Below are 18407 nucleotides of genomic sequence, written 5' to 3' on the forward strand. Positions count from 1 at the left end.
TCAGAAAAGTTTTCATCATTCATCTAATTTTCTTTCAGATGTTAAAACCGCAACTTCAGTCTTGTCACATAAAGATTAACTTCTGGTTATTATATTTAAGATCAATACTAACTGTGATGGTCTTCAGTGTGTAAACATCACAGTCGCGGTTTTTGGAAGGTAACAAACACAAAGACACACAAAGCTATCTGGACACACTATGGTAGGAAAATCTGACAAGGTATCGCAGATCGTCAGAGCACTGGCTCACTTCAAAGCAAGATCTACTAGAGCCAAAACGTTCCTGACCTACCCATCACTATCATGTGATATTAAAATAGCAAGCTAAATATTTAGATTCAATTTAAATATTTACTTTGAAAATGAAATAATTAGTTTGGAAATTTAATGTTTCGTTTTCAAATAAACATTTAATATGGGAAATATTAAATCTGAGTAACTGCTCTACCATTTTAGATTGAAATTAAGTATTTGGTTCTGAAATTAAATTGTCCGTTTGTAAAATAGACTTTTGTGTCACAAAATAAACATTTACTTTGAAACTAAACATTTAATTATGAGCTAAATATGCACTTTGTTAACTCAATATTGCTTGTAAAACAAATATTTCATTTGGAACAAAAATATGGTGAAAAAACAACTTTGAAAAATTAACATCCTTTTTATTTTTTTATGATAAGTTACCATAAATTGACCAAAATATTTCAATAAATGTTTATATTGTGTAATTTTACGAACTGCACTCAATAGCAAACAGCTTGAAGATGGTGGATGACTTACTGCATCATTTCCTTCAGGCCAGATCGCCCGTAATATTCTCTTCTCGTCCTCTGAGCTTTGGGTCAAAAGATGATGCTATCTTTAGTGAATGCACATTTTTATAGAAATATCAAATACAGAAGATTAGCTTGTGTCACTTTCGAGAGTTGAAATCATGTTTCAACTCTAGGAAGACCATTTGAGAACATGTGTTTGTCAATCTGAGACGATTTATCATCTGGTTGGATTTTACTGCAAATTCTTAAACTTGATATGTCTGTTTCTAAAGCTTTAACATTTTATACTCAGAAATATGCAACCAGAAATGGCGATGGCTCCAGATGACTGATCCTCCAACACAGACTAATTAAAACATTTCATCAGAGGGTGATATTTAGCTAAAATGGGTTCAGTGATAAACCAGTGCCAACACTTTGTTCACACTAGTTTATTCTGTTTCCACACTGAGTCTGGCATAAAATCACAAGGCTTCATCCTGGTACCGACTTGTTACCAGTGCAAGAGAACATATCGGCCTTGCTCTGGAGCATGGTTCAAACTTAAAGATTCAATGAGATTTTGAATACACTATTTCACCATTGCTTTGTCTGGTTCAAGACTAACACAAAACACACTGAATTTTGACAATGGGAAACACTTATCAAGTTAAATTAGTCTCATGCGAGCAGCTTTTCAGCAAGGAGCTGAGGTTGGGATCTTGTCAGTATAGCAAACATATAGTTGAGAAAAATGACCCAGCAGCCCTGTGGTACTCCACTGATAATCCTGGAACTTCAGTTCCTGGGATCTGCCGGACAAATATGATATAAACAAGCTTTGTGCTATTCCACTGATCCCTCCCTACTCCTCATACTTGGAATTTAATTGACTAAACTCCAAAACAAACTGACATTAGTTCAAATTAATGATTGGATCAGAATGTTGGAAGGCCAGCTTAAGAAATTTGATTTGAATCTGGATTTTAGAAGAACTTGTTGAACTTACGTGTTTCCAGAGAAGCGACGCTCACTAGACTCTTGACCTGGAGAAAGTTAAAACAACATGAGATGGTGTTTAGCTGTAGCCATGGTAGTAAAGAAAAGAGAAACAGCTGTCATTAGAAAGTTGTGGACTGACCTGGGTCAGAAGGTGACTGCTCCTCAGACAATAGTTGTGGATAATTGGTTTGAATATGACTGATCAGCTCTTTGGAGTTTCCTTTGTCCTTCATTATGTCAACTAAGCAGGTGGCCATGTTTAGTCTGGTGTGGTTTCGAAAGATTTCCTCCTTCTCCGATGGATTCAAAATGTTTTCACTAATGAGATCATCTGTAAATTGTGTCAAGGTTTCTTTTGGTACCTTCCTCACAAATTCCTCAACAATTGTGTTGAGCTCGTTCTCTGTAAGCAGAAATAGTCTTTTCACTGCAGTTCCTTGATGGGATTTTTGTGAAGTTGTAAAGGCCAGATCATGGAAGCCATACTGGTTGTACCTTCACTTGGAGAAGATGAATTCATCTGGTCCTCAGTTTCAGGTATAACTTTGTCTGTTGGGAATCAGAATAAATGTTTAGCAGGAGCTTCTTCTAATGTTTCAAGTTTCTCTCCATCAGACAGACCTTTATTGCTTTCAATCTTCTTCAGGATCTTCTTTGTGACATCCCTGGTCTTTGGGTGGTATGTCTTAGTCATAACATCTACTGTCTCCAGTATGTCTGCACCATCCAGCTTGAATCTTTTGATGGGTCCAAAGCCATCCTTTGATTCATCTGCATTGTGAAGGTGATGCTGGAATAATTCCAGCTCCTTCTTATTCAGGTCTTCCAATTTGTCCAGAAGCCAAAGTTTAAATTCCTGCCATAGTTGAAAAAGATTCATTATTAGCACTATACCAGTCAAGAAAACCTTCTCTGAACTCATAGTCCGTCTGATGAGAGTTAAGGAGCTTCCTGTGTAAGTAATAAAGGTAAATGCAATTACATGTCCTTGGTATGGAATGATCTTCTGGAAAATCTTGTCTGCCACCTGCTTGGTGTTTGTGGTGTACATCTGAAACATCAGCTCTACTGTGTCCAATATGCCTGCATGTTCCAGACGGCTCCTTTTGATTGGTTGGAAGTCAGACTCATCTGCAGTCTGAAGATACCATTGGAAGCGCTTAAACTCTTTGCTATCCAGATCATCTAGATGGTCCTTCAACCATTCCTTTGTTTCCTTTAAAAAACAGATAAAAGGAACAATGTATATATCACCACGAAGGCTGTTATAAAGCCTACCCTTGTTGGAATCCATTTTTATTAACAAACTGATGGGATCTAATTCCTAATTATTTCTTGTGCTGGAGATACCACTCTCAAACTACCTCCTTGCAATAAGACTTAGAACTCATCAGGTACAAATCTGCTACAAAAACCACTACAAAAGCAAGACCTAAGCTTTGCTTTTGGAGTCAACCTTCAACTGACACACAAGAACTTTGAACCTTTTTCTTCTAACCTTCTGACTTGAAAGATTTATTTCAAAACCTTCAACGTGTTCACTAGAGAACTGTCTGCAAAGCCTATTTTTCTGGGTTTCATTCGAGACATGAAAGTCTCTTCATGTGTTTACCTGCAGAGGGCTACGATAGCAGCCTCCATTCCTTGACCGAAAAGGTATTTTACTAGGTTTTTAAAACCCAATATACTAGATCCTCTGTTGAGAAACTCCAGCTGCGACACTCTGAAGAGTTTTTTTCATGTACTTTGAGAAATGTCTACAAAGTACTTGCCTGTGAATCTGATCCACTCAAATAAAGTATTCCTTTCACCACAAAGGCTATCCTAACTGCTGCTGTGAAGGATCAGACTTATATCCAGTCGGCAGTTTGTTTGGGTGCACTCCCTTAATTTGAAGATGACTTCAGTCTTAGGGGTTATTTTTTCCACAACAATTTTCATTATTTGTAAATCACACTGAACTATGACATCACTGCAATTTTTTTTGGTTCTATTTTATGTATTTTTATTTTTACTTCTCCTATTACTATTATAAATAAACAATACAATTACTTCTTATTTTACAACTAGAAGTAAATAATACTAATTTACCAGAAGTATTATTTACTTCTGGAAAATAATACTTCCAGCTCACCAAAGTTATCTCGAACTTTGGTTGGCTTTTTATTTAATTTTATTGGTTCTATCATTACTTCTAGTATTAGTTTTATTTTTGTGTCTTTTTGTCAGTTCTTTTTGGTTCTGTGTTAATAGCTTAGGAAGTTAATTGACTAAAATGTGAATGTGAATTGATTTTGTTGATAATATCTTGTACATTTTAGATAAAATGAAGCCTTGGCGTAAATTCAAACTAGAAGACTCTTTAGCCTCACCTGCATCATCCAGTTACCGCGTCACGCTATCCACCACCAACCTCGACACGGGACCATACCCCCGTCACGTCCAATCACCAATCAAGTTCCCGCTTATAAAGATCCTCATCCATAGCATCATTTGTTTTCCAGCTGTGCTCAAACCACCTCCACCCCTTCTCCACCTGCATTCTCCCAGGCTGCCATCCTTTCTCTGATCACCAGTGTACGGGCCCACAGGGGAAGACATCCCTCATCAACATCCGGAGCGCTCATCCGAGCTTATTTCAATTCACGGCACAAAATCTTCTGCCAGGGTCCGAACGCCAAAGAACTTTAATTCATTTATGTCAATAAGACTTTTTAATCTATGTTTTTGTCTGTCTCAGTCTCTCCAGATTGAATTATATTCATACCATACATGTGTAGCATCAGATAAAGCCAGTACTGGACACATGCCTTCATCTATTATTATTTAAAAATCTAGGCCTTACCAGGAAGGTATGATGAATACTAAGACTGAAATATTAGTTTATATACAGTTGAGGTCAAAGTTATTAGCCCCTCATTAAATTTTAAGTCTTTTTTAAAAAAATTCTCAAGTGTTGTTAAAAAACATTAATGGTGCAATCAAAAATTTTGACAGGTGACCTTTGACATTCGAGGAGAGAGGCAAATCATAATTGGACTCGTGACGTGGCTTCACATGGCAGCACAGAAGGGCATGTGATGGTGTGTGTTTGGATGTCAGTGGACAACAGGTGTTTCTGAATTATACTGTTACTTTAGATTTAAGTAAAATCTTAAGAATAATGTAAAAAGTAGTTCTTGAGTTCTTTTTGGTGGTACATCTCAGCAGATAAAGTAGCTGTCCATGAATTACCCTTTCTAAATAAGATAGACCTATGAATCTCTTTGAGAATAGCCCTTCAGATGAAGGCATGTGAGGACATTTGGTGACACATGTTAGAGTTGGTTGCATGGAGGGTTGTGCTGATTTTCAGGTGACGCAACTCTTGTGGGAGTTGAAACCTAGTTTGAGATAGTTTTGATAATGTAATCTCAATTAACATCCCTCTCGTGAAGGTGAGTCAGAATTTAAAGTAGCAAGCGTTGGATGTCAATTGACAATGCTCGCCTGTCGCCAGTTGCCAGGGCCTGTCGCCATGGCAACAGGCCATGGCAACAGTTGCAACTGACAACTGGCAACTGGCGACCGGCAAATAATTTATTGCAATGTGGACGAAGAGAGTGAAATGAGTCTGATCTGCTCTGACTGTTTGGTGACGGTTTGGTGACTGCGTCAGACTGGCTGCAGTGGTGAGGAAGCTAGAGAAGCTCATCATCCATTTTGTGCTAATACATGAATAAGGAAGTAAGTATATAAAATTAACATTTATTTTTCAAAATATATAGAACTAAATATTTAAAATATATATTGAATTTGGTTCTATATATATAGTTTTTAACAAAGAATTTAGTTTGAAATAGTGACATTTGCAAATGTATGAATAACAGTGAAAATCTGACTTTAAAATCAGCTGTGACAGAATTAAGCTAGAACACACAAACAAGAACAAACCAACAGCACTCCAGAACAACTAGCTTAAAGAAGATGGACGGTCACTTACAGCATCCTTGTCCCCTTTGGGACAAATCTTCCTCCAGGTTTTCTTCACATCCTCAGGAGGACTTTGGGTCCAAAGATGATGCAAATTTTAGTGATGGTTAATTTTTATAAACATTTTATCAGCTGGAGAAGATACACTTATCATACATGTTGTAATCATGTTCCAGCTCCTAGATGAGGCCATATTAAAACAGGAGTCACTCTGAGGAGATTTATGATCTGGTTGGATTTTTAACAAATTTCTGACCTCCCTCTGCACACATCCTTACAAACATCAAACAGCTGAAAAAGTCTATGAGGACCAGAATGTTACGCTTTGACTAACATTAAAACTCTTCATATAACATTGAATAATCATGTTGAATTCAGTGTCCAGAGAAATTAGTCTTTCTTCTGTCCTAAGCTGATCCAAAATGGTGAGTAATAGGCCTTAAAATGCAACAGTTTCAGTCAGATAGAGGAGTTTATAGACTTGGATTGGTTTGTGTCTCCATGGAGATATGAGATGGTGTGTAGACAATAGTCCAAACTTACCTCTGAAATAATGAACCTTTAACAGGATCCGTGTAAGTTTCACTCTGAAGTTCAGATACTGGTCCAGGTTGAAGTGTCTGAACAGGATTCGTTTCAGGACGTTTCTGTCGTCTAAAAATGATCAGACAATCAACAGGGAAATGCTTTCAGGTAAGTATTTAGAGTCTCACATTCCATTTATTAATTGGCTTACACTTCTCAGGAAATATTTTGTTAGGGGCAGTAAGCCTCAGACTTAACTCTTCCTAATAATATTCATTCTGGGGGATCCCAAAGGCCTTTCCAGGCCAGAAAGGATTTATAGTACCACCAGTGAGGTCTGATTATCCCTGGAATCTCCTTCATCTGGGACTTACATGGAAAACCTCATAAGAAGGAAGCTTATTTCAGCCTCTTGTATATCCAGGACCTCCTCAGTTTGGTCCTGGTTCATGTTTCCTGACTAAAGGTGAGGGTTGGAATGTAGATGAGTCACTAAGACGCTCTTTGGCTCTGCGCTTTCTTCACCACATGTTGGACAGCAGTGCTGGCGACATCTACTGGTGAGATCACTCTGCTGTTACTTACCCGTTTTATCCAAAATGAATAATCTGCACTCCATGATGTTTAATAAAGCTAACATAGTAAGGTATCCAGATGACTCAAGCACATATACATCAGCATTAACTACTAAAAAACTAGACACTATTACAAACAAGGAAATAAAAACAGTGATGGAATGGATTAAAGAAAATAAAATGGTCCTGAATATATATCTAAAACTGTTTGATTTTGCAGTAAAATTATAATTTAATAGTGATAATAATTCAATATTTAATAATAAAATGAACAATATCCATGTATACCTGGTAACTGAGAAAAAAAACAACTTCTGAAAATAAGGGTCGATGACAAATTATAATGGAAAAATCACATCAAAGACATGATTGCATAGATGGGTAGAGATATGTCAATTATAAGAAGACATGCAAGTTTTATTAATTGAAATATCTTGAAAGCAGCAATTAAATCTTTGATATTATCACATCTTGCCTATCACCCAGAAGAGGGGTTATAAAATATTCAAAGCAGCAGTCACAACACATCAAATATGATTATAGTTCTAATAATATTATCATCAGTGAATAACATTCTGAACCAGTTATTGGCCAAGTTATTGACTCACTGATTGTGAAATTTACATAATAGGTGAGATTTTTTTTCATTTAAAAATCTCACCTTTAATGAAGATAAACGTAAGTATATGACAAGCCATGAGGTTGTAGGAAACCTTACTGTACTGTCTGATCTAATGCCATCAAATGCATTATTTTGTGGAGATCTGTTTGATTTGAAATTCTCTCTCTTGCTGTCTCTTGTCAACATGATAAGAATCAGGGCAACGTCAACTGCTTCCTGCAACATCATAGAAAAGTAGGCGAAAATATTTCAGGGCAACTTACAGACTTTTGTGCTATAATCACAACAAATGCTGACAAAAAGCCACTTAGACTAAGTCTCTTATGCAGAATAAAAAGAACAAAAAGAGAGCATTATCCAGGATTTCTTAGTCAGCAGAAAATTGGTCCAGACACTTACATAAAATTGTCTGACTTTCTGTTACTGAACACCAGCTGGTACTGATGATGGGACAAATTCATCTTGGACAGCTGCACATATAGGTATCAAATTATCATGCTGACCATAATAGTTATTTTGGAACATCATAAATTAAACTTAGGAATGGATCACCTTTGACTGCAGTTAAAGTAATTCAGTGCACAGCTATTCATAAAAGACAAGACTCGACCAAGTACTGAGTCCACAGACTGAAAAGACTTTTTAGAAGTTTGATATTTGCTCTTGTAACATCTCTTTGTAACCAGTTTATGTGATATTTAAATTTTCAGACACTAAATTTTGGGTTTTCTTTACGTGTAAGCCATAATCATTAAAATTGCAAAAAATAAAAGCTTGAAAAATCTTACTCTATTAGTACACACATATAGGTGTGTGTGTGTGTGCGTGTGTGTGTGTGTGGGGGTGGGTGTGCGTGTGTGTGTGTGGGTGTGCGTGTGTGTGTGTGTGTGTGTGTGGTTGGGGGGGGTGTGGGGTGGTGTGCGTGTGTGTGTGTGTATGTAGAAATGATGTGCACATCTTTATAGAATCAATGGATCGAGTTTATTTGCATATGAATGAATTGTTTATTTCAGCAACAATTCATTCAAAGTGCTTTACATTATAAAACCACGGACAAAGAAATACAAAGTTGTAGAACACACAGTCAACATTTGCCAACTGCAGTCGTTATTCATCAGAATAACGATTCATTTTTCATTCATAATGTTTCAAAAGCAACTCTAAACAGGTGTGTGTTTTTTTAATCTGTAAAGAATAAATGCAATTGAGCATGTGAAGATTTCTGGGGATCTTAAATGTAACACTGGTCCTCCCACACAAACCTCTGATTTAATTAGAACCATCATGGTTATAATTATGATGGTTTCAAAGGTCCATCATTGTTGCAAATACTGAGCTAAACAGAACAGTGTGCATGCGAGTCAAAACCAATATTGTAAAATAGCTCACCATAATGAAGGAGAACTTGTTAAAAAATCAAATTGCTTTCATCAAAATCAATTTACGAAAAAATAGTAGCAATCTATTTCATCATAAAATAAGTTGATGCCATGATGAAGACCAGTTTCACAAGAACTTACCGTAAACACCATGTTGGACATGTTGGGCAGTTCTTAGAGGACTGTTTGCTGGCTTTAGGTCTTTCTGCCTTTTTCTTTCTGGAGCACATTATGAGAACACATGGAACAGATGATGCAATCTATTCTTGAGACATTGTAAAGAAATAAAATGAGGGTCATCTCACCTTGGAGCTTTGCTCAGACTCTCGTTCTCCGTGTCCATCCTCTGGTCCATGAGGACAGGCCACTCGGCATCACCTACTCCTGTAGAAGAAACATCATAATAATCTCTGTTCTTTTCCAAGGTCTCCTGAATGCATATACAGTACCGTCTGCTGTATATCTGCTCTGTGTCCACTAGGGGAAGTCCTGGACCTGAAGGTTAAGGCCTAAAGTATTGTTTCTCACTTCGGGTTCTGAGGGACCACTTCCCTGCATGTTTTTGGCGCTTTCCTTCTACCACAGCTGATTTGAATAAGTGGGTGAATAACAGGTTTCTGTGGAAGTTGACATACAGGTTGTGTAATTACTTCAATCAAGTATCCTGGAACAGAGAGACATACAAGCAGTGACGTGCGGTCAGGTCCCAGACATTGTGACTCCACAACTGCAGATTAAGAAACAAGGAGCTGGACGTACAGTAAATAAGTGAAGCTCTATGCAACAAGTCTACGTGACCTGAGTGAAGTATTTGTTGCTGTTCCACCATATAAAATATAATCACTGTGGCTTCTCCTGATCTCATATTTACACACTTTAAGCTCAGCCCCTTCTTACAGGAAAAGTTGGTACATCAGATCTGGGTTGGAATTTTTAAAACCTCATCAAAACTATAGTGTGGAGCACAGCTCAAGCAACCATTTTCACATGTTTATAAAAACAGTAGAGGGAGGTGTGAGCTTTTGAAATAATCTAAGTGGCTCTCTGTTGTCACTTCACAATGACCACAATCATTTTACATGGATTTTAAAATGCATTCAGCTGTCTGCTGCCACTACCTACTCCACAGTTTGAGGTATTGACTATTGAGTTATTTACTAACCTGCAATCAGCTTGAAATAGGATTTTCTTTATATATCTATATATCCAGACTGATCTACAGACGACTTCCTTAAGTTGCGACTGTTTTAATGATTATTTGAATGGCATTTTATTGCATAGATAATTATAATTGTGTAACTTCTGCTGGCTCTTAGCCAGGACTCCCTCGAAAAGACATATTTTAACCTCAATGGAACAAAAAAAAAAACAAATATAATTTTAAAAAAAAATTTTTATCCCATGATTAACAGGAACACAGATATGTTAGCTCTGCCATAAATATTGAGAACCTACTGGGACTAAGTTGATTCAACAACTAAACTAGAGTTTAAATTTTGTAAAATGGCCTGCACTTATACAGCATTTTATCTCGCCCACAGAACCCAAGGTCTTTTTTTACTCATTCGCCTGCTGATAGCGCTACTGCATCATATCCCTCTGACAGAGCCAAGACTGCATGCACCAGCATCACCAGGCCTTCTGATCACCGGCAGGAGGGAAGGCACGTGAAATGTCTTCCCCCCAGGCCACATTGACAAATATGGATAAAAAATCTGTGAAGTAAAAATTGTTTTATTATTTCTTTTAAGAATTTTTATTTTATTATTTTAGTCATTTAACATTAGTATTGTTCAGTCCGTTAAAATGTGGAGGTCAAGGAGTTTCTGAAGAATCAGTTAGATAGGTTTCCTTTTGACCTCTATTGAAAAGGTTCCAGCAGGCTGTCAGTGACTAAAATAAGGTGCTAAAGTTTGTTAATAGATAACAACAGATAGTTTTAGGTAAATACAGTAAGATGGAATAAGCCCTAAGATCTAACAAATTTCTCCATTGAATGGTAGAAGCTCAGAGAACGTACAAGGTTTTACAATGTTTTTGGTATGGAAAACTGTTCCATTAGCATCCTAATTTTTGGAAACTCCCATATTTTGACCAAGAAGATGTTTGTCCACTAAATAATTAACTGACCTTTCAGTGAGGAAGAGGTTGCATCCTGTTCATCCTGTGGCTACTGACTGTGCATCAAACCTGTTCAACTGGAATTGACTCTGAGCCAAGGGAGTAACCACATTGTGAAAAAAACCCTATATATATATCCTATAATTCTGCCTCTGGTTCGGTCCAAGAGTTAAAAGAGAGAAAACCCACTCAGGACTCTGAGAGCGACAGAAGAATATGAAGTTAAAACTTACACTGATCCAAATCTTTGATTTTCCTTCTGCTTTGTTCACACACATTGGAGTTTGAACAAACTGGAACTGTTTCTCCTGAATTTATTACACCTGGCCCACCTGAGGCTCCGCCCCTTCTTGAGGAGGTGTGTACACCCAGGGTTTCCCCCGAAAACTCGCTAAACCCAGATGTAAGAGAGCTAGGATCGAGTATGTAATTATGTTATTGCAAGACATTTTTCACAATACCTAAATATCAGCCATACAGTCTTCAAAAGGGCAGACAAATATGCAATTAAAATAAATGTAAATATTTTGCACTTTAGTTAAATCCTAAATAATTACAAGGTTTCCCCCAGAGAGCTTGCTAAACCCAGAGGTCAGGGTGCCCAGCAGTCCACTGTGTTTTTCTATTAAAAGTTGTTAAGTTGACAAGAAATGTAAAAATATTACTGAGTGATTATATGTTATAGCAGAGCCTCTTTGGCACCCTGGGCGAACCACCTGTCTGGCGCCCCTCCGCCTCTCCTACACTTGTCCCTTCAAGACAATACGCAGGACAAACTCACCACCTCTACCTGTCAGACATTGAGATCTTCTAAACTATACTACCTGACCTGATTTGACAACGGAAGGGGGGCAGCGGACACTCATGCCGCCCCCCACAAATTTCCGCCTTGGGGAGTTCAAATTCCCTTCCCCCCAAAAATTAATTATTCCTAAAGCTTATGTGACAAGTAATGTTCTGGAAATGTAAAGATGCTCCCAGTTGCAACATTTTTTTTGAAAATTACATTTTTAATGGACCTCACCCAGAACTTTCTCATAATTTTTTTAATGTGCCTATTTGTGATTTATTTATTTATTTATTTATTTGTTTTTTACTCAGTTTCACAGACAGATGCTTCTCAAGAAACAAAATAAATATTTAAACAAAAAAACAACATAAAGTCCATCTGATGGAGTTGACAAAATGCCAAACTATCACAATTTATATGATGTTATTAGGGCGGCCATATTGTAGCTCATCAGGTCCATGAAATCTTTACAGTAAACTGTAACCTGATTAAAAACAAATTATTTGTTTGAATACTTTTATTTAATTGTCATAATATATTATCTTAGTATTTCTTTCACTGTTTTAAACTATTATAATGTTTTGAGTTCTGCTCCAGGACAAGGGATTTTAAAGACACCATCCACCTACTGCAATATTTAAAATAAAAAATAGTCAGCCATCACCAGGGAAACATACATTGTTGTATGTTAGGAGGTTAGGGTTAGGGTTTGCTCCCATGTTGCAACTGGGAGCATCTTTACATTTCCAAAACATTACTTGTCATATTTGTATACATAGTTTTGTCAGATATTTGAAAGAAATATATTTTGTGTACATCTTATTTCAATTTTGTGCATTCTCCATAGGACCTATAGTGTCCGTCTTATCAAGAATCACTGCCATGTCGCTCGTATCAGAAACTGCCACAATGGAAAAACATCACCAGTGAAACACTCCATAACTAGTCTTAAAACAGTGAATCAAAAAATACAATTAAAATGAAGATTAAGTGTTTGCACTTCTGTTTAATCCAAATTAAGTCAGCAGCTCCATAAGGCCCCCAGGTCCTCAGGGGCCTATAAATGCTCATATTTCAACACGGACCAGAGATATATAAACGTAACATTTGTTTAATGAGATGATCAAAGCTGCTAAATTTGGTTTAATTGTTTCAGCATACATAAATTAAAAGACTTTAAATTGTTTAACATTTGTATGTAAGATTTTAAGGAGCTGACAAGTTGCTTTTGTAAAAGTTCAAGGAACAACATTCATGGTTAGATTGTTTTGTTACCATAGTTACAATCTGATGCTGTGAGTTTAATCTTTGAGTTTGAGATCTGTTTGTTCACAAATCATTCTACAATTATCACTGATTGCTTTTTAAACTAACTCCCTCCCAGATTTCACTACAATTACATTGAAATGTTGTTAGAAGTGCTGATGTTTTTAGCAGTAATTTCTGCTCCAGGTAGAGATGCACAACAAACAGGAGAATTCATTTAGTGCTGCTAATGTGGCTTTAGTAGCTCTTTCTATCGATGCAGGGCCCTTTTACACACGTTTCATGACACAAAGTCCCACAGACCCCGATCACTTTCTGCTTATTGGAGTAATAAATGTTGCTTCCCGTCTGGGATGTCACAAATGAAAGTAACGAGAAATAAAAGAGTGGGGAGAAATATGTAGGGTGCGGTTTTATGACGCTACAGAGAAATGCCTGTTTCTGTAGAACTTACCTGGAACTTGTCAGTCAACATTGTCAGATTTTCGTCAAGGCGTCTTATCATTTAACACCAACCCACATCTATCAGGGCTTTGCAATTGATCCTAGTGACAAAGGAATACCTGAGAGAACAAGTTCCCAAACTCAGTGTTCCAGTACCCCTGCCTTCATATCTTAGTTGTTTCTCCAAGCAGACACCTCCATCACTTGAATGAATGGGTTATCAACAGGCTTCAGCAGCACTTGATGGCTGCAGAGGAGGTAATGTAATTATTTGAATCAGGTGTGCTTCAACAGAGACACATATAATACATAAAGTGTATTCAGTTTTTTTGCAACTTCGATGAGGAAAAAATGGATATGTTCAAAAGAACTAACAGGTTCTTTACCAGGAACACAGATATGTTAGCTCTGCCATAAATATTGAGAACCTACTGGGACTAAGTTGATTCAACAACTAAACTAGAGTTTAAATTTTGTAAAATGGCCTGCACTTATACAGCATTTTATCTCGCCCACAGAACCCAAGGTCTTTTTTTACTCATTCGCCTGCTGATAGCGCTACTGCATCATAGCGCTACTGCATCATAGCGCTACTGCATCATAGCCCTCTGACAGAACTAACAGGTTCTTTTGAACAATCTGTGTGGAACAAAAAATGATTAGTACTTCTCCACGTTATCCTCTACTTCCAGCAATGTTACAGTTTAAAGAATTAGAAAGCGTTGACTCAGTGCATGAACATAATCTTCTGGTTGCTCCCAAGTTTCTGAATCAAAACAATTTCAGTTGATGAGAAGCCAAAGACTTCAAAGAGCAAAGTCTTTGAAGCGACAGACCTCATGTTCAGTAACACATTTAATAGTTTCAAGTTTCTGTTTAGTCAGTAATACGTATCTTCATGAGATGTTCATGATTTGCTCCTTTTAGTTTAATGTTTTCTCCAGTTGATTTTGTCTGTGGACAAGAGCCAAAAAGTTTTATTGAATTGATATGAATAACAGTACAAAAGCTGCAGAAAGGTGTGCTAAAATGTGAATCTATTTTCTGGTCGGGAACAGCCGTCCTATCCACATGCACTGATTTAGTGTGGAGAGTCTCTTACAATGTTGTCACTGAACATATAAAATGAATTGTAAGGTACAGGTATGCACATCAGAGGCAGTGGAGAAATATCTGTATCTTAAAGTGTCCGAGTGGACTTTTAACAAAGTCCCACAGATACAGATCACTTTCTGTTTATTGAAAGTAACGAGAAATAAAAGAGCGGGGAGAAATATGTAGGGTGCGGTTTTATGATGCCTGTTTCTGTAGAACTCACCTGTCAGTCAACATCGTCAGGTCCTCGTCAAGGAGTCTTATCATCAATCACCAACACACATCTAACAAGGTTTTGCAACTGATCCTAGTGACAAAGAAAATCTAATATCTGAGAAAATGAGGTTCAGTTAGACGGAAGCTTGGACAGAGCAAATTAACAACACATTTGTCGACAGGTTCAGCTCAGGAACAAGCATCCTCTCCTTTCTACAATTATGCAAATATGCTACCTTCTTCTCACTCTCAGTTTTCCTGTCAAACCTCAGATGTTCTATCTCCGATTGTGGTGATGGATTCTTCTACTTCCACAAGTTTGTCGGTTGACGACCACCTTTGGTTGACCTTCCCTTTGGTTGACCTTTCCTTTGCAATCTGTCATGCCACAAATGAAAGTTTGAAATTAAAGTCACAAGCTTTCATTTCAAACAAATGAAAGTTTGTGACATCATAAACTTTCATTTGCCATGTTAAATGAAAGTTTTAAAAAAGTGTAAAGGAATTTGGAGGGCAACGTTCCACAATGCTGGAGGGCCTGTTTCTGAGGAAGTAGCAGAGACCTGTCAGGCAACATTGCCAGCTCCTCTAATGTTTATTCCTTGTATCATAACTGATGGCTGTATGATGTTTTTTCTAATGAAAAGCATTTTGAACTTCCTTGTTACTGAAATGTGCTATACAAATTAAACTGACTTGACTCAATGAGGTTCCCTAATAAGAAGATAAAATAAATAATTTGACCACAAATTATTGGAGAATTGAAGCTCTTAAATATATAGGTGAGAAAATAATGCACATAGTTCTTGCTGCTGATCACAACAGGTTGGGAAATTTATTGCACTCTGCCATGGATTTGTCTTACAGCTTCATCAGTACAAAAACCAAAAATCTCCCCTTATTCTTAACATCAGCATTTTCCCCAGTTCCCTCTTGAAAATGAGATACAGATCTCAACGAGGTTTACCTGGTTAAGTAAAGGAAATAAAATGTATGCAAACTCATCTTCACTGATGTGAGTTGGAAAGTTTTGACCATTAGCATTACTGCCCTTGATTTACGAAAGGATCCTGGCAGCCCCTAGACTGAGTGTGTTGGACTTCTTTGAAAATATTCAGGACCTCTTAACCTCAACATCTGCTCCATTTCAGAATTGGAAAATAAGCTAATTCATCACAGGTCGTTGTCCTTGTCTGTCCACACAGCATCCTTCCCAGGTCATATTTGGTCCAATTTTGCGCTTCGCATGCAAGGGAAGGGAGGGTATCAGGTCAGTTTGACCAAAAAAGATGCCAAGAATCCTTTCGCAAAAACAACTCCATAAATAGTATTTCCTCTCTTAAAAACTCAAGTCATTAACGAGCAAAGTGTTTGAAGACAGGGAGATTGTGTTCAACACTGTGGCTAGGTCTTAAAGGGGTAACAGTACAAAAACTGCAGAGAGGTGTGTTAAACTGAATCTATTTCTAGGTTTGGGCCATCCATCCTATCATCATCCCTGGTTATAGAGACGAGTGTCTCTGCAGTTGCTGATATTCAACAGATAAGATGGAGCTTAAAGGCACAGTTTCCACATCTGTTGACAGTAGAGAAACATCTGGATCTTGTTGTCTGACAACTGGTGGACTTCAACAAAGTCCCACAGAACCAGATCAACTTCGTTTTATTGGCGTAGTAAATGCTGCTGGTTTCTCCAACAAAACTTCCATCTGTCATGTCACAAATGATGAAAGTTACAAGGTGTAAAGGAATTTGGAGGGCAACGCCCCACAATGCTGGAGGGCCTGTTTCTGAGGAAGTAGCAGAGACGTGTCAGGCAACATTGCCAGCTCCTCTAATGTTTATTTCTTGTGTCGTAACTGATGGCTGTATGATGTTTTTTCTAATGAAAAGCATTTTGAACTTCCTTGTTACTGAAATGTGCCAAACAAATTAATTATGTTTGATTTCTTCTCATGCCAGACGAAATCAGCCGAAGGTGTTTTCACATCTGATAGTCCAGATGTCACATTAGTAGACCTTACCCAGACAGTAGGCAGCATTGACAGCTCCTCTATGAGCTGTCAATGTGTGTCCTATCAGAAAGCACCAATCCACATGTTGTTTATTCCAGTTGATTTTGACCATGCACTGTATCTTAATGGGATCCCTAACAAAAGAAAAATATATTTATTCCTGATTACTGGAAATCTATTGCAATATATTTTTTCCCCAATACATTTTATAATGAGTTATTGTGGATACACTAAATAACAAATTGACAGTAGATGTTTTACATAATGCATATAATATGCAAAAGTAACGTACCAACCTCACTGGCAAAATGCAAGTGTGAATGAATGAAAAAACACCATAGAACACCAGTTCATTTACAGATTTAGATCCCAGAGATTAGAAAACCTAAACTGATGTGTTGATCAGGACTTCTCTTTGACTTATTTCACATTAAAGCTTACCCTCCTAGTGGTGTCCGAGTGGACACCATGTGACCTCAGGGATGCTCTGAAATAGCTCTGATAACACAGCAGTTTTATACTGAAGACAAGAAATCCTAGACATAAGAAACAGTCTGGCTCCCATGCAGCTGCAGGAAAACAACGTTGTGTGTGTGTGTGTGTGTGTGTATGCCAAACAGTTTCATTGAGTGCACTTACAATAAAGACATAACATAGCATAGCGAGCAGATGTCGCCTTATAATAACATTTTCCATCACAGGAGCTTTTTTTCAACTTTAGGTGAACCATGTAATCTCCAACCTAATAATTAAAGTTGGGTTTACTACAGAAAACATCCTGTTTCTCCTCAGAGCTTTTTCTGAACTACTTTCTTTTCCTGAACTGGACTCTGGAGATGTTGAGTTGACATGTGCTTCAACCATTGATGTCAGAGACTCAGCACTGGTTTAAGCAGCTTCACCTGGGCACGTAAAATGGACGCGAAGGCTTACGAGTCTTCCCTGGAAGTAAGGCGATAATCACAGGATGTCTTTGGTGTTCCAGGTGTTAGTGGTTTCATTAATTTTTAGCTCACAGCAAAAGCCACCAATAAGACCAATAAGATTTAGGCTTTGGTGTGCCCTTTGACCCCCACAGACTCACACTGATGTGGCTAAATACAAGATGTTTTGGCTCAAAAGATCTTTTTCTTCTCTTCACAATTTTGTTAATAGTCAAGAGGGTTATCCCTGATAACTATTGTCAGTAGTCCCCAACATTAAGAAGTGTTGGGGACTACTGAACATGCATGCTGCTGATCAGGCAGCTGTTCCCTGCAGATCCTCACAGTATTAGCCAGGTGTATTCATTTAGGATATTTCCAACAAAAGGCCAACCAAATCCTATTAAAGTATAAGTAAACAAAACACTAAAGTTGATGCCGAGGTCTGCATGTCTCCAGAAACCTCTCAGAACTCATTTTGGTTTTCCTGAACAGTCACAGCACACAGCCTCGGGTTTGATTGATAGTGAATACACAGCTTATCTAGTTCATCACACAGTCTGCCCCCTCTGAGACGTGAAAGTTATGATTGTAACCAACGAGCTAATCCTTTATCTTCCTAGGAATGAAGGAAAATGAGTTTTAATTGGATGGTAGAATTAAACTGCAAATTTCAGGTCTTTCTGATTGGAAAGAGCTGGAAATTT

The 18407-nt window shown here is 37.6% G+C and overlaps 1 protein-coding gene across 1 annotated transcript; it reads right to left on the minus strand.

The window, feature by feature from the left end:
• Window positions 1–1760: 1760 nt before the first annotated feature.
• LOC129376268 (uncharacterized) lies at window positions 1761–4384 on the minus strand. The gene is made up of 6 exons (XM_055055830.1): window positions 4274–4384; window positions 2740–2973; window positions 2379–2613; window positions 2253–2306; window positions 1897–2160; window positions 1761–1801 (listed from the first exon to the last, which is right to left on the minus strand). The coding sequence occupies exons 1-6, from the start codon at window positions 4382–4384 to the stop codon at window positions 1761–1763; spliced, it is 939 nt and encodes a 312-aa protein (XP_054911805.1).
• Between the last annotated feature and the right edge of the window lie 14023 nt (window positions 4385–18407).

The sequence above is a fragment of the Poeciliopsis prolifica genome, unplaced genomic scaffold (assembly GCF_027474105.1).
Source record: "Poeciliopsis prolifica strain line A6 unplaced genomic scaffold, Auburn_PproV2 SCAFFOLD043, whole genome shotgun sequence".
NCBI classification, from domain to species: Eukaryota; Metazoa; Chordata; class Actinopteri; order Cyprinodontiformes; family Poeciliidae; genus Poeciliopsis; species Poeciliopsis prolifica.

Coding starts and splice junctions, on each gene's coding strand:
- LOC129376268 (XM_055055830.1), bottom strand. CDS start 4,384: ATGAGCGCTCCGGATGTTGATGAGGGATGTCTTCCCCTGTGGGCCCGT. Junction 2,614..2,739: donor TCATTCCATACCAAGGACAT/GTAATTGCATTT, acceptor CAACTATGGCAG/GAATTTAAACTTTGGCTTCT. Junction 1,802..1,896: donor GCAGTCACCTTCTGACCCAG/GTCAGTCCACAA, acceptor AACTTTCTCCAG/GTCAAGAGTCTAGTGAGCGT.